The 17,830-nt window shown below is 28.3% G+C and overlaps 1 protein-coding gene across 2 annotated transcripts; it reads left to right on the forward strand.

Moving 5' to 3' along the window:
• Nucleotides 1–79: 79 nt before the first annotated feature.
• LOC107450018 (cytosolic Fe-S cluster assembly factor narfl) lies at nt 80–17,314 on the forward strand. 2 transcript variants are annotated; one of them, XM_016065724.4, is made up of 12 exons: nt 80–325; nt 2,482–2,630; nt 3,016–3,108; nt 5,197–5,352; nt 9,352–9,484; nt 10,436–10,567; nt 10,917–11,053; nt 11,949–12,060; nt 12,141–12,216; nt 13,212–13,352; nt 14,271–14,428; nt 16,979–17,314. In XM_016065724.4, exons 2-12 carry the CDS (start codon nt 2,574–2,576, stop codon nt 17,224–17,226), a joined length of 1,443 nt encoding a protein of 480 aa, XP_015921210.1. In that variant the 5' UTR covers nt 80–325; nt 2,482–2,573; the 3' UTR covers nt 17,227–17,314. The 2 variants fall into 2 exon arrangements, with proteins under 2 accessions (XP_015921210.1, XP_071038897.1); XM_071182796.2 differs by having other exon boundaries at nt 103–199.
• Nucleotides 17,315–17,830: the final 516 nt, after the last annotated feature.

The raw sequence follows: 17,830 nt of genomic DNA on the forward strand, positions 1-17,830 counted from the left end.
CCACTCCTTTAAACACAATAAAATTGATAAGCAAGCTATAAGCGGAAAAAAGTAGAGAGCTCCAAAAACGCCTATCAGTCAAACCATCAACAAATGACGAGATTCACTTTCAGCGCTCTTGAACTCTGCTCATACTTGTAGATGTTTATCAAAAAACTTCATTTTAATTTACTCATTTATAATATCTTGCTCTGAAGAAGTGGGAATCTCTTCATTATTTTTATGAATAAAATTTTATCTGGTCAATTTTTGTACTATTACTCTATTTATAACGAATTAGTAAGGAATATGAATTCCATGCTAAATTAGAGGTTTTATTTTAAAGGTATTTTTCTGTTTCTTTTATTTTACTTCAAGAAAGATTGCTTTTCATTCGATTTCACTAGACCCCTTAGAAACTTGAAGTCTTTTTTTTATTTTAAATCAAATCATTGAATCAAAATTATGCTAATTTTTTCCGATTGCGCAATATCTATGTAAGAATTTGAATAAAGATTCTGTAACGTTTTAATATTATCAATAAAACTAAGAAGAAAAAAAATGTGCCATTCTGTTTAGGGAGGTCATGAAAAATTGCCAGACTATTATTAACACTTATGATTTCAAGTACATTATTAACCACAAATCATAGTTGTTGTAATATGTATCTATTAAAATAATATAAGTACCGTGGTTGTAGTTTTTTTCATGTCTCTTGAATTGAAATAGTATCAGCAAATGTTTAATTGAATCAAAACAGTAAAAGTTATTTAAAAACATTAGTCATTTTCAAGTCACGTAACAATGCAATACAGTACAGAACCCGTTATCCGGAAATCAGAAAACCGGAAAACCAAAAAGCCGGAACAAAATTCGATGCGTTTTCCCGCCATTTTTTTAAAAAAATGTTTTTTTCTTCGTAAGATTTTAGGATTTTTCTTTCTTTTTTGAAAGATGTTTACCTTACCATCATTTTGGAAATAATCATTAGTGTATTACTTCATCGTTTTTTCTTCTTTTTAAGATTATTTCCAAATATTTTTTTTTTAGTTGGGTTTAACAATAAAAAAACGGCTTTTTGTAGCGATTCCGAAAACCGGAAAAATCAGTTATCCGGAATAGCGATGGTCCCGATCGTTCCGGATAATCGGTTCCCTACTGTACTAATTTATTTCAGAATTATTTTATAAAATCTTAAACTGATTAAAGAGATTTCCTCTTATTCTCCACTGTTTTCAGACAGATTTCTGACAGTTTAAAAAATTCAGAGCTTTGATAAATTTAATAAATTATAATAAGTTTTGTAAATCAATTGTATGAATTTTCCTTAATTTTCATGTTACTATTTTATTGAATTTTATAATTTAAGAATTTACTTTCATTATTTAGAATTAAAAAAATTTAAAAACTATTTTGTTATATATTTATTAAAATTTTTATTAAGAATCTGTTATGTTATTCGCATGATTCTAGTCGTTTTATTTTCAAACATTTAATGAGTAAAAAAATATGAAATCTAAAATAAACTCCAATAATTTTTTTAAAATATAAATTTGCATTGTATGAGCTTAAAGAGCGGCTGCCACGGATATGGATCTAACAGTAAACAAAGAAAAAACAAAATTTATGGTAGTAAGCTCTAGAGTCCATCATGTACGATTACTCCGAATTGGGGACTAGGATTGGAGTTACCCAGTTTAAGTATCTGGGTGCGCTTGTTACCAACAAAAATGAGATAAGGGTTGAAGTTAGGAACAAACTTTTGATGACTAATAAGTGCTACTTTGGTCTGAGGAACCAATTAAAATCAAAATTCCTCTCCATTGTTACTAAAGTAAATCTATACAATACCTTAATCAGACCAATTATTCTATATGATAGCGAGACCTGGGCAGTTAGCAAAACAGAGGAAAATATATTACTCATTTTTGAGAGAAAGATCCTTCGGTCAATTTTTGGAGCGATTAGGAAAAATAATATTTGGAGAAGTTTATGTAATCATGATATATACAATAGATATAGATTACCTAATATTTTGAGGGTTATTAAGGCCTACAGGATCAGATGGCTGGGGCACGTTTTTCGGCGTGGAGAGTTGGACCCAGTTAAAAAACTTACTTTTTCGAAAATTGAAGGAACTAGAAGAAGAGGGAGACCAGCTACAAGATGGTTGGACAGTGTTGAGAGGGACTTAAAATTGTTGGGAATAAACAGGCTTAAAAATCTAGCTCAAAGTCGCTATGCCTGGAGGCAGCTAATTGAGAAAGCCTTGGCCTGAATTAGGCTGTAGTGCTGACGAAGAAGAGTCTAAAGAGCGAATTCTCTTTCTTATCTTATTAATGAACTATCTAAAGGCATTAATTTTTCATTACATTAAAAATAGTTTTCAGTGATTTCTTTTGAAGTAATAATTTTAAAAGAATTCTGAAAAAGTATTGAGGGGCAATCCCCCCCCCCTCCTCTGACTATGCTGATTAAGAAATTTTTTTTTATTCTTTTCAGGTTTCAGTCTGAAAAATTTCAAACATTCTTTGAGTTGAATAAGAATAATCAAATTACCTGTCAAAAAGTTGATTTTGAAAATTATTGAAAGTATGTTTAGTGGAGCTTTGCAACTTACTGATCTAAATGACTTCATCACTCCATCTCAGGTTTGTTTGTTTTTATTTAATTAATTTGTGGTTTAGAAAATGTGTTATGCATTAAATTTTAAGTATTAGTTATTACACTATATAACAGCAGTTCCCAACCCATATCCCTTAGGCCAGTGTTCCCCGGTCTACGGACCGGTACCAGTCCGTGGATCAAATGGTACTGGCCCTCCCATTTCATTGAAACTAATTTTAAATTCCTAGGTTTATACCCAAAATTAAAAATATTTGTGTTCCATTAAAATTTTATTCATTTTAAAAAAAGTTCAGTTTGAAATCATCAACCCCAATGTAGTTAGAATGAATTTCAAACAACTTTGCACTAAATGTTCGTGTTGATGAGCATTTTTCCCCCTTCATATTATTTTAAATTTTATTCTTTTAGGAATGTGTAAAACCTATTCAAATGGTTAAAAAAGGTGGAAAAGCTAGCAGTGTGGTTATTTCAGATGATGGAGATTTCTTTGAGACTAAAGAAGTAAGGAATTTCAGTTTCTTTTTTTCGTTAATTTATTTTATTTGAAACATACTAAAAGTCATTGAGAAATTTTTCAGATCATTAAGTGCCGGATTTTCAAAACAGCAGAGTTACTGTTTTTGACAAGGCACGTATCTAGGCTGTAACCCAGTAACTTAGGATAATTGTATTAAACACCTAGGATAATTATATTAAAGTTATTATGCATTTGTTATCATGTTTATGTTATTTTTGCATTAAAACGTCAAATTAATATTGAAATACACACAAAGTATGTTAAGATGTTGTTAAATACCAATACAGGAAAATCTTTATCTAATGAGTTTAGTATATTGCGATAAATTCCCAAGTCATCGTCGAAATGCTTATAATTAAAAGATACAAAAATTATAAATTTATAATGAGTTAATACCTACCAGTCTTCATCTTTTATGAAGAAAAAAAAATTTAGAAAATTTTATTTTTATTTGAGCTAGTATGTAATTAAATGTTCTTCTGTAAATGTACTAGTATATAACTTAAGTATATTCTGTCAACTAGTCTATAACTAAAAATACAAGAAAGAATTGAGGGAAAAACATTTTTATTCATTCCTGATTTAAATTAAGAAAAACAAACATGTTTTTCATGTTGCAATTTTTTTATCAAGCAATGTAGGGACAACCACTGGAAAAAGTTGTCTTTATAACAAAAGAAAAGTTCTCTCATTTTTAGAAATCCTGTTATTGTCTTATGTTATATGTCAATACTGATTAGCCTATTTTAATCCTGTTGCATACAACAAAAGAGTATGCCTTTTGTTGACTTTATTTCCTTTCCATATCTCCTTATTTCCTTTCTTGACAACTTACTATTAAAATCAATATTACTATTAAAATCAACATTCACTGTTAACATTACTATCAAAATCAACATTCAGCATTACTATTAAAATCAACATTCAGCATTACTATTAAAATCAACATTCACATAATATCAAAAGGTATCATTCTTCATTTTCTTCCTATAATTACTTGTTACAATTTGGAAACTTGTTGTTCAAACAATACTGTCATAGCCATTCATAAACTACAGCACGGCTGTCCAACTGGCGGCCCGTCAACACATATTGTGCGGCCCGCCAACTTTTTATTCAGGCTGATCGGTCTCAGTTTTCCCATTAAAATGTAAGCAAATTGCTTTATAATCCTTCTGTTCCATTGTTTTATAATTAATAATTCAACTATTAATTGTTATTGTGTAAGAGGTTATTGTTCAACTTTTTCAAACTGCGGCCCGCCAGGTGATCAGTGATCGGAATTCTGGCCTGTGGGCTCTTTGCAGTTGGACTGACCTGAACTACAGTAAATTATGTAATTCAATTGTAATTCGTATGTATAATTCAATTTACTCTAGATATATATTTTAAATCAAGATAGCTGTTCAAAATCTGTTTATTACATTAGTAACATATCTATTACATTTTCAATGCTTTTTATTGCTATTTTAACATTAAATGCGTATATTTACTTATAATGACAATCTCATTATAACTACCATTTCATTTGCTATTATGAATTCTCTTTATAACAGATTTTCACTATTTATAAATGTGTAAATATCAATGATTGTGTTTTGTAGAAATTATAGTTTTGCAATGAGATCAAAAATATATTGTGTAATTATTAATTTAATTTTCATATTTTTGAACTGAATATATTTTGTTTTGTTGTTATAATTTGCAAGGTTTATTTATTTATATTTCTAAATTTTAAAGTTTAGCAGCTGCATGAAATCTAAAATATAACATTGTTTAAATTTGTAAACAAGACCGACTGAAGAAAAAAAAGAAAAGTATAAATTTTAACATAATAAAGTAGGAAAAGGTTTTGAAAAAATATGCACTTCAATTAACATATAACTGTTCATATAACTGTATCTAGTAATAGATTTTAAACTGTTTTGTTTAATTTTCTATACTTATCTTAAATTTCTCCTTTAATTAATCATTTTTCTCTTTTTATTGATTAAGAATCGTGTAATGTTTTGCTTAGTTATAACAGAAAAAAAAAATGATATTGTTATGTTTGATTCTTTTTTTCTTCCTAGAATGATGTTCAAGAAAAATTAGAAAAAGCAAAAATAACACTGAATGATTGTCTGGCATGCAGTGGATGTATAACTTCTGCAGAAAGTGTCTTAATCACGGAACAGAGTCAGGAAGAATTTTTTAAGATTTTGGAACAAAATAAACTTTTTGAAGAAGTAAGATAAAAAATTTAATGAATTCTTAATATTAATTTTATGAACTATATTTTTTTTGTATATTTTCTTTCACTTTTTCTGTTTTATGAAGGTGAAAACTATGTTTTAACTTTAATTTTGTCTTTTATATTTTTGCTTTGTTAAAGCAAGTGGATAACTAATTAGAAGCATGATTCAAACTGAATCAAGTAATTGAACATTTTCTTCATTATCGAAAGCAGCAAAATTTTCCTTTATTACTTAAAAATAGATCAATATTTAGTAAACTATTAACAGTTTGCAACATTAACAAGGATACAAAAATCAACAACAGGCACTGATGGTCGTTATGTTTTTAAAAAGATTCCAAAAAAAAAATTCTGATTTTATAAATACAAAGTTTATTTTAGGGTCCTAATTACACCCGGAAAATTAAAGATGATTTATTGGCAGTATCACACTTTTAGGCTTAGACATCAAGGTTGGGTTTTTGACGTCAAAAAGTGGTTTTTGACATGACAAGGGTATAATACTGGTTTAAACCGTCAAAAACCCGTCAAAAATGTCAAAAACTGAAGTTTGCCAAGAAAATATATAAACTTCAAAACTACCAACTGTTGCCATGCATTATATTGAAATTTAATTATACTAGAGGTAATCAGCAGGTTTTAAAATATTTTTTAATTAAAATTAAGGTAAAATAACAGATTTAAAATCTCAGAAATTTATATTCAAATGCATGTGCAGAAAAATTTTGCACAAAAATTGTTTAAATATTTATATTTAAATTTTTTTCTTTTTGATACTTAAGAAAATTAAAAGTTTATTACTATGCATTTTTGACATATAAGGAACATATAACTAATACTTACAAGTTATGTTGTATAAATACAAACTTGATACAAGATACAAGTGTATAAAAAAAAATTTTTTAATGTTATACCGAATATCTTTATTATCCAGTATGTTAATTTGAATTTAAAAGTAGTTATATTTATGAATAATGATAAATATAATTCATATTGTTTATTATATTTATTTATAATTATTACAGTTATCATTTTAAAACAATTTTTATCTCTTAATTTTTTTTTCTCCACTCGTATTAAGAATACAAATAATGCATATCCTGAAAGCAAGAAGTAATTATTCAACAGCTGAATATTTAGATATTCAACAAAACTATATCATATTCAGCAAAATGAATAGGCTGAATATACTGTAAATCGACACTAACTACTCTGTGTATTTAACAGAAAGCACTTAAATTTGTATTGTCTTATGTTAAAAAGATTATTAAGAAGATTTAAAAAAATATTAAAAAGATTTTCCTTTAAAAGAAGATGTCTAATGTACAAAACTGCTAATGTTTATCTTTAAAAATGTTAACTTTTAGTATAATCTATACCAGTGGTGCGCAAACTTTTTTCGACCGCGACCCCTTTTGTAGAGAGAAAATTTTTGGCGACCCCTAGAGATAAATGTTCACAAATACGATGTATATTTTGAGCATTTCTTTCGTTTCATCGAATAAAAACATCATCATATTTGACTCATATTAATTTTATTTATAATTTTAAGAAAATACTTTTTGTATAACACAAAAATCAGTAAATTGCCCTTTAATGAGATGTATGTGGCTGCAAGTTTCTAATTATCTCATCGATGTTTGGATGTATGTTGCTAATTGCAATTCGCATATCATCTTCAGGTTTTAAACGCGAGTGGTATTTAGTTTTCATTGAAACTAGTTTGCTAAATCCAGTTTCACATAAATACATTGATGCAAATTGTATTAACACTCTGATGGCATTCTTGCATAAAACGGGATATTGTTTTTCCACGGATAGCCAAAATGTTTGGCAAGGCTGAGTCTTAAATTGATTTCGAAGAGTATAATGACTAATCAGATCTATCAATTGCTCTTTCTCACTAATTTGAAGCGTTGAACTGCATATGTCAAAGGAAAATGGATCACGAATCCAACCAAGATCGTTTTCAGGAAAATCCTCGAATCTTCTCGAAAATTTTTTCTTTAACTTTTCAATGTGATTGGAAATGATGTTTTTAAATGTAAATATATCTATATTATTTTCCTTGATAAAATCGTTAAAGCAAGGGAACATGTTGGTGTTGTTTTTATTCAGTTCAGTTTGCCAGAGACTAAACTTATTCTTAAAAGCTTGAATTTTACTGGCTGTAGTTATGATAGTTGAATTCTCACTCTGCAAGCTCAAATTTAAGTCGTTAAGTTTTTCGAAAATATCAACTAAATAGCTCAGCTTCCCTAGCCAAACTTCATTGATATAATAACTTGCCAATCTATGTTTCTTTTCGATTTAGAACATGTACACTTCATTTCTCAAATCAAATATCCGTCGTAGTATTTTCCCACGTGAAAGCCATCTGACTTCGATGTGTAACAGTAATTTCTCGTACGTTGAGCCCATCTCATTGCAAAGTATTGAAAAGAGACGGCTGTTGTGGCTGTTGCATTTAATGTAGTTAATTGAACTAACATCGTCTTGTAATACGTTGTGCAACTCTTCATCCATATCTTTTGCAACAAGAGCTTTCCAATGAATCATACAGTGATTAAATACCATATGAGGTGCCACCTTCTGAATTAAGCCTCTGAGCCCTTTATTTGAACCTGTTAATGCTGCAGCACCATCCGTACAAACCGCAACACAGTTTGCCCAGGTAAGGGACTTTGTTTCAAAATATTCATTTATTACTTCGAATATTTTTTCTCCAGTTGTTTTTCTTCCCAAATTTTTGCAACATAAAAACATTTCTGTTATATCTTTATTAAAAATAAACCTAACGTAAATAATTAGTTGTGACATTTTAGTAATATCGGTAGTCTCGTCCAGTTGTAAAGCAAATACAGATGAATTTTGTATGCGTTTTATGACTTCTGACTCAATATTTCGTGACATTTCGGAAATCCAATTGCAATTAAACAGTGAGTGATGGCGCTTCACTCTTTATATGTACACTGTATGGTATGCAGCATGCAGGGATAATGCATTTCATAAAAATTTGGCGACCCCCAAAAAACTTCTGGCGACCCCTAGTTTGCGCACCACTGATCTATACTATACACTAAATTTGGTTATAAATAAATTTCTTAATAATATCACTGCAGATTTTCAATAACACATGAAAATGAATACATAATATTACAAAAGATGTGAGTTTTCAAAACTACAAGATTTTGGTTACTATTCAAAATATAAGTGTTTCTTCAAAATTTTAAATTTATTTTTTCTAGAACATATTTAGAAACACTATCCTTTAAAAAATATATAAATTTTATGTATTAATTAAATTTCACATATGAATATAGGTTTTTGACATTTTCGACATTTTTGACAATGAGGTTTTTGACATGACGGTTTAAACCATGGTTTAAACTGTCAAAAACTGTCACATGTCAAAAACCTGCCAACCCTGTTAGACATGTTGTCAAACCTAATCTAATGTTAATATGCATGCCTGCTGGTATTAAGAAACACTGCTTTTTTATTTTCTTTGAAATACTTGATATTCTGCACATTTATATACATATGCTGAACTCTAAGTGTGGCATTAGTTATTACTGAATAAGCCATACAATTGAAAAATAATATAGAACTATATCATTGCTGCATTTTCAGCAGCATTGTCTGCATTTGCAGCAGTAACCAAAAAATCAATTTTTTAAATTTGCCCGCACTTAACTGCACAATCAATAAGTTTTATGTATATGTTTAAATTGTTTGTATGTAGTGGTGAATAAAATCATTCTAAATTAAGTTTATTAAATTAACAATGAAATGTTAAATCATAAATTTTACTACCACTCAAAATATTCAACTAAATCTTATGGCAGGGATGCTATATAATTGGAATGTTAATTGAAAAAAAATTATATTTTTTGAAGCTTATCATTTAATTGCTTATAATTTTAACACTTTTTTTTTTCATTTTGATTAGCTAGCCTGTAATAGTGAAGTATTTTTGTTTTTAATTCAGGCTAAAGACTATGATAAAGTAAAAACTATAGTTGTATCTATAGCTCCTCAGTCAAGGGTGTCTATAGCTGCTAAATATAAACTGGATGTCAAAACTGCTGGCGAGAAACTAACAACCTTTTTCCATAATCTTGGTAATTGTGTTTCTTATCACAACCTTTTTTTACTAGTTATACTAAACCTATAAAATTTTGGATTTCATAATCATGATTAATCATAATTAATTATTTGTTGCATTTTTTTTGTTGGTGTCATATTTTTAAAAATACCATTACATCAGAATGGGGGTCTAAGTTATACAAATTTTCTTTTTTTTATATTTCTTTTATCTTTTTAAATATGGTATTTTTCTTATATATATTTCACCCATACTTTTATGTAAAAATGATAATCATCTAACTTAAAAAGGTTAAATATTTATTTTGACCTTTGCACATAATAAAAAAGAAAAGGAACCATTTGTATATATGTAAGTATTGGGAAATATTTTGCCGTTATGGAGGACTTTTTGATGGAATTGCAAATTCTATGTTCTGATGTTAAATGATGTGGTATGATGCTGCATTCAACAACTCAGCCTCCAGGTGATAGAGTACATGTTCACCTAAACAGATCTAAACAACATAAGACAGCAACATAAACAAAAATAAGAATTAGGTTAGTAATGTTTGTAGATCAGGGCATTTGATGTTGTCTATCAATGAAATGCTACAAAATATTTTCGGTTAAAGTGTAAGTTTTTTGATATAGCAGACTTAAGTTCTAGCATCTATTTTGTTTTGAACAAAAAGGGTTGTTGTATCTTCTGTCAGCTTTTTATTTTTTTATGCTCTAAATGTTCTAGTAAAATAAATCTAAATAAGTAAATTAAAATACTTAAAATCTTTTTTAATTCGTTAAATGTAAGTTTTTTAATGTAACAGACTTGTTTTCTAGAATCCATTTTCTATTAAACAAAAAGGGTTGTTGTATCCTGTGTCGGCTTTTTATTTTTTATGCTCTAAATGTTTTAAGAAAATAAATCTAAATTAGTAAATTAAACTATTTAGAATAGTTTTTCATTTGTTTTTTTTTTTAATAAACAGGAGCAAAATATGTGTTTGACACTACATTAGCAAGAGATTTTTCATTGATAGAGACTCAAAAGGAATTTTTAAATCGTTACAAACTGAAAGATTCTGGTGGAGTTTTACCTATGCTGTCATCTGCATGTCCTGGTAAGGTATTTATAAATTTTTAGGGTTATTAATGCTTTTTGCAGTACAAATATTCAAATATTTGATATCTTATATCATATAATGATAGGATCTAACACCTATTTCATTTTTTAAATCTAAATAATAAAACAATTCTGCACTTTTCCTAAATTGTACTATACAGCATGTTCCAACTGTTTTGTTTATATTTTTGCAAAAGTTGAGGCAAATATTTACATTCAAAAAATGAAACGATGACTAGGTGTCCATTATCTATGCTCATAATATAAAGTGTCTACTGTAATTGATTGTCTTACAATGGCTAGATTTTTCATAATCCTTTCTTTGTTTCTTTTTTTTAAACATATAGGCTGGGTTTGTTATGCTGAAAAAGCCCACGGAGAATATATATTACCTTACATTAGCTTAGTTAAATCTCCTCAGCAAGTAATGGGATCTCTTATTAAAAATTACTTGGCAAATAAAATTCACGTTAAGCCTAATCAGGTATTTTCATATTTTTTAATTTATTTGTTTTTTTATTATTATTATGATATCTTAAAAACTGAATTCAAACATTTAATTCCCTAAATATCCACAAAAGTTAATAGAAATTATCTGCAGTTTGTTTCAGAAAAGATTAATTTACATGTGAAAAATGTAGATTATGTTATCTGTGTGTATTTTAAATTTATTTTCTGATGTGAGTGCTGTATAATTATTATCTTACTTTACTAATTCTTATTCTTGTAGGATTTTGGTTTAATATCAATCACTTTAACAAGCCACTTTTCCATATTTTTATACTGATACTGCATTTGAATTTGTTTATATTAAAAAAAAATTGTGTTTGTAACAAGAGTGCAATATATTTAAAATCGGTGGCTGTTAAATTTTTCTCTGAGACAAAAAAATTTTTTGTATCCATCAATTACTAATTTAAATCAATACTCGTAAAATTTGTTAAATTCTCACCAATCTAAGACAAAGGAAAGAGTTTTAACAACAAAGCAGAGGACATCTTTAGTTGACAGAGGTTTTACACTTATCAGGGCATATCTATCCCGCATTTGTGTTACATGGAGAGGAAATACACATTATCCTTGTACCACTGAGGATATTTTACGTCAACACTGTGGTCTGTAATTTGGATGTGAAATTCATATGGACTCACCATCTCTCGGATTCGAACCCAGTTCACCTTATTAGAAGGCAAATGTTCTATTCCCTGAGCCATCAGTCATTGGCGTACGCTCTATAAGATATAATATTTCAATTTTCCGTAGTGTGCTACCAATCCATTTATTTTAAAACTCAATACCATTTGTAAAATACACTGCCCTTATCATCAAGATCAGTTTTTACAATTGTTTATAACTTTTTTACCAAATTCAATTTTCAGATCTATCACATGTCTATAATGCCTTGTTTTGACAAAAAATTAGAAGCTTCCAGAAATGACTTTTTCAATGAGATTTATAACACAAGAGATGTGGATTGTGTCATCACACCAGGTATGCATCCAATTTTTGTACAATATCTTGCTTTTTTCTTTAATGATATTTTAGTACAATTTTTTAATTACTTTTTTTAGTTGAAGTTGAAGCTATGTTAGAGACAACAAAAGTAAATTTGAATGAACTATTAGCTGACAACATTGACCAAATTAAGTAAGATAAACAGTTTTTGAAATTGTTTTTAGAAATATAATTACTGAATCTTGCTTTTTGAGTTAAAAGAGAGATAAATGTTTTTTAGAATTGTAAAATATTAATAGATACCAAGAATAAAAAATCTTAATTTATATCATAAAGGGCACCAAAAAGAATAAATATGACGTAATTTATTCACTTTGTTGATGTTCTATTTTTATAACTATATATATATATATATATATATATATATATATATATATATATATATATATATATATATATATATATATATATATATATATATATATATATATATATATATATATATATATATATATATATATATATATTCCTCATTGTAAATAAAATCAAAAATATATGTCTTAAAATCATATAAAAATGCAGGGCTAAAGAGAAAATAAGAAGGGCTGGTTCGTTAATTACTCAAAGTTGAAGCTACCATTCCCCCACCTCATGACGTCATGCCACACACAGATCTTGCAAATCACAACTATAGAGGAGAAGAAAATTGCTTAAATTTTGAGAAGAAATTTTTCCATTATTTAGTTGTTCTCAGATGTCTCATTCTGTTGTGATAAATAATATAAAGCATTCTTCAAAATATGGTAAACATCACAATATGCATTTCTGAAGGGGCGAAAAAATTTTAAGAAACATACATTGAGAATAGTTACTTTCAGAATACTATAAAATTTATATTATAATTCAGTACTTATTAAAAAAATAAAAAATGGACATAGGTGCATTTTTGTCTAGGAAAAGTAGAGCTAGGGTGACAACTATCAGGAAATTTTTGAATCGCCATTTGTTATATTTAGTTGCTATTTTTTGTTCGTTATATTTATTTGCTACTGCTATTTTTTTTCTTAATAGTTATTTATGTTTTTCCAGATATCGCAGTTATATGTTATTTTAAGACCTATAAAATGTTATTTGAATATTAATTTAACTGTGTTCCTAATTGATAAACTAGAGAATTGTTTTTCCAGCTCAGAAAACCCGTTTGAGTCAGGTGGTCTTTATACACATCCAGGAAGCACATCTGGTGGTTACTGTGAACACATATTTATAAATGCAGTGAAAGAACTTTTTGGAGAGTCTGTTTCACATTTGGAGTTTAAGGTTTTGAGGTAAGTGAATAATGATCCCCACATTTTACTACAATGAATAAATTTTAAAAAAATCATCCATCCATAGCTTTGTTACATGCTATGGTATTGAGGTTTATTCATTTGGTTATTTAATTTTTTTGTTAGGTTTTTTAGCAAATTTTAGGAATTTTTTATGAAAATTTTTTTGTAAATTAATTTATATTAATCGGATTCGTTTACTTTATATGTATTCATGTACTTTTAAATACTAAGTACAAAAGTCAAGCATCACTGGCTGCTATCGGTAAGCGGTGTGACCACTTTGATCTGCCTCCGTAGGGACTGAGAGAGTGTGGTATCAGTCCTTGTCAAACTGTTCTACCGTAAAGTGCTCGACCTCGCTCGCAGGTCGTTGGTCTACCAAAGCAGAGGAGCCACCCCCTCTGCAGAGGATTAAAACTGTGGTGCATGTCTTTGGATCATCCTCGGGGATGTTTCCTAGACTGTCACCAATAGCCCATTGCGCAGCTGTAGTGCGACGTAAATAAAGTACCTATCTACCCTTTGGTTATGCATCACTTACCAAGATGGCAGAACTTTTTGCATGTGTCTCAAAAAAAATATTCTATTTTTTTTATCTCATTAGTGTGAAAACAAGTAAACTCTCACAAACTAAATTATGCAAAAAATAAATAAACTTTTAATCATTTATAAGCCTCAACGTATCAGTCAGGAAATTACTGTTCATTTTCAATCTAATATCAGAGAGTTTAAAAATAGTGATTTATGTTTTTATTGAAAAATGCAACAGATCATATAGCCCAAAGCAGATCGTTTATATAATGAAGGTTAAGAATGGTTCTATGTGCACTGTTTTTTTATGCACCATGTTGTATAATTTTATAGGAGTAAATAGAAAAAAAAAAGTTCCTTATTTTAATGATATTCTCTTTTTAGAAATCAAGATCTAAAAGAAGTTGTGTACGAGAAAGATGGCAAAACTCTGTTGAGATTTGCCATTGCTAATGGTTTCCGCAACATACAAAATATTGTTCAAAAACTGAAGCGAGGAAAATCTCCATATCATTTTGTAGAAATTATGGCTTGTCCCTCAGGTAAATTTAATTTAATTAAAAAACTGTAATTTACATTTATGTGTTTTGTTTTTATTTGTAATGCAGTCAAGTCTCAGTAAATTGAACTCAAAAAACACAAAACATTTGTTCCCATTCTTAGTTCATTCTGATTTTTTTTCTATAAATATGGTACAACTTGTAGACATAGTGTATCAACTCATTGTGTAGCATTTTCTCTCTATATTAATAAATAGAGAGAAAATGCTACACAATCTGTTTCGGGTGTTCATTTTTACATTGAAATTGTATTGTGCAAAAACTTTAAAACATAAAAACTTGAAATTACGAAGGGTTGTAGAAAAATGTCCAGGGAGTACAATGGAATAAAAAATAGAACTTTCATTGTTTGCTTGAGAAAAATTAAATTTTAAATTTGTAGTCTCTCCAGGCTACAGAAAGGCAATTTCATAGTTGAAATTTGAGGTATTGAAGGAGTTATTTACATTTTTACTTGTGAACTTAAACATGAGATTATTAGAAAATATTAATTTCTTTGAAAGTTATTGCAAATTTTTTACAAACTTTACCTTACATTTTTAATATATATATATATACGGTTTTATAAAAATTCGATTTCGCAAGAACTATTTAACCGATTTCGGTCAAATTTTGTATTTTGCCATGTAAAGTTAGATGCTTTAAAATTATGTAAAAAATTTTATATCTCACGATTTAAAATTTTTTCGACTATTGTTAAATAAAATAATAACAATTAGTAAATATTTACTCAAATTTAATTTTTGCATGGATTTATCTTTGGATAAACAAATTTTATAATTGTGTGCAAAAAATTTTCAATTTGATTTAAAAGTTCTCGAGATATAGCGAAATTTGCACATAATGAAATTAATATCAGGAAATCCAAACTTTGAGTTGCTCTCCTGACCAAATTATTGGGACCATATTTCCCAGATTGCTGCTGGCCCCTCTATTTTAGGGATCAAAAATCTGAAGCCGTAAAAAAAAGGTATGTTTATTCAGAGAGAGTACGTTCTTGTGTCTGATTTTGTAACTTAGAATATCGTCTGCACCAATTACTTAGTATATCTGAGGTCACACACACTCAAACCCTTGAGAAAGAGTCCTAGAAAGTGAAGATCTGATCATTAGATCAAAATTTGTCCAAGATGGTTCCTTTTTATTTTTTGGACTGTACAGTCGAACATGCTTATAATTAGTCCTGATTTAGCAAAGAAACTAGCAATACTTGGTTAGTACTTGGAGTATAGCCGGCGTGTAATGAGCAAAACACAGATTTATTTAGCAATATTTCTGTAATTTATAAAATTTCTATTTAATTCCAGCTAGTTTAAATAAAATGGTTAATGAATGTTGCATCAATGTGCTAACTTCCATTGAACTTATTCTAAGAAAAACAAATCATAGAACAACTTTAAAAAATTTTATTGTTCTTTTGACACTAATGTTTTCACTTCCAAGATACCTAAACCAAAAGATATTGCAGCTGAAATTCAAGCTAAAACAAATGAAATCGATGATGATAAAGTAGGTTGTGTAGAATTCCAAGCTGGATCACCTCAGCATACGGCAGTAAACTTTCAAATTTTTTGGAAAGTTTTTTCAAATTTTTTGGATTTAATGGCAATGTTTTTTGGGCTATGAGTTTTATTTGAAAAATAACAGCACAATACATAGATAATAAGTCAATATCAAAGCAAATTAACTAGTTTTTTTTACTGTTCAGAAATAAAAAGTAAATAAGTACTATTTTTATTATTTTTATAAGTATTTATGAACTTCTATAATTTTTCACAAACCTGTTTTTTATGAGTACAAATTTAAACGTAGCATACATAATACAGGGTGCCTAGCATTTTTAAAAAGTGCTTAAAGGTGCTTATTTTCAATTTTCGTTTTTTAAAAGCTCTTAAATGTGCTATTTTTATTGGTTGTTTTCAAAAAGTGCTTAATTTTCCCTTTTTGAAAATGAGACTATTTTTTCTATACCATATTGATTTTCGTCATGTTTTATGCAAAAGCGTGGTTTTCACGTTGTACTATTCAACGTTTTCACAAATCATTGAAACATAATGCATTTCGTCTTTCCATAGTATGGGAAAGCGCCAATCATTTTACATGTTTGATGAAATGCTTGTGATTCCGCATGTGCATATACTGAGCTGGATTCAGTGGGAATTATTCTTGTACTCTCGTGTGCAATTCTGCTGCATTTTGCAATGTATTCTCAATTTCAGGCTTTATTTTCCACCCTCTGATATTGAACCGAAAAATCTCTTGATCATTTTATGGTAGCTAATATAATCAAGAAAAGAGTTCTTTGTCAAAAACTAGTTATTTTATCATGATCATGTAAAATTTTTGAAAATTATTTTGCACTTTGTTAATGTATATAGTGCTTAAAAATATTTTTAAGTTCTTAAAAAGTACTTAAAAGGTGCTTATTTTTTGTTGAAAGATTTGGCTACGCACCCTGTAGTGTTTTTGTGCTTGTTATAAATTAGTTCAACTATATTTGTAATAAGTTATGAAATAAACTATTAAATTTAGGTTGTATTAATGGAGGAGCACAAATACAAGCAACTGGAGAAGAAACCAAAAAAGATTTGGTTGTGAGGATGGAGCAACTTTATCATTCCCTTTCCTCCATATCTCCTCTGGATGAAAGAAACAGACTGATTCCATATCTGTACAAAGAGTGGCTAGAAGAGGATAATCCTGAAAAAGTGAAGCAAATGTTATACACCCAATACCACTCTGTCAGCAAGATGAACAATGCTTTATTTATAAAATGGTAGTCAATAATAAAACTGTTAATTTGTTGGATAATATTCATGTTTTTAATTTTGAAAATTAATTTTATTGAAATAAAATAGGTGATGTAAATTTTGAAATTCTTATTGAAAATTGTTGCACTTGTCAGATATAAAATTGAGCCCTGTTGCTACTACTCATTTGGGAGAGGGGGTAGAAATTGAATACAGCATTGTATTATATATTTCAATAACAATTTGTTTTTGTGACAAATATTAAGTTTTAAGGAATCAAAACAATAATGAATGAGAAGCAATCCTGAAAGTTTGAGAGAGGAACTTGCTAATCAAATATTACTTTCTATCATTAGTCTGGAAAGATATGCATTTTGCTAATATATAACAAATAATTTCATATTTATAATATCCCTTAGTAAATGTTATAAAACAGATATACCATAATTGAATTAGGTGATTTGTCAATATATAAAATTCAACAATATTATGGGTATAATAATCATTATAGGGATATCACACAATGAAAATTATCACAATGAAACTGGCAAGTCAATTGTAAGCGCAATCGTATCCTCAACTTTCACAAACGATTGCTCAAAAGAATTTGGAATATTTTCTCGTGTGATAAAGG

The sequence above is a fragment of the Parasteatoda tepidariorum genome, chromosome 4, assembly GCF_982258835.1.
Source record: "Parasteatoda tepidariorum strain Cologne lab strain chromosome 4, Ptep-v5.0, whole genome shotgun sequence".
Lineage (NCBI taxonomy): Eukaryota > Metazoa > Arthropoda > Arachnida > Araneae > Theridiidae > Parasteatoda > Parasteatoda tepidariorum.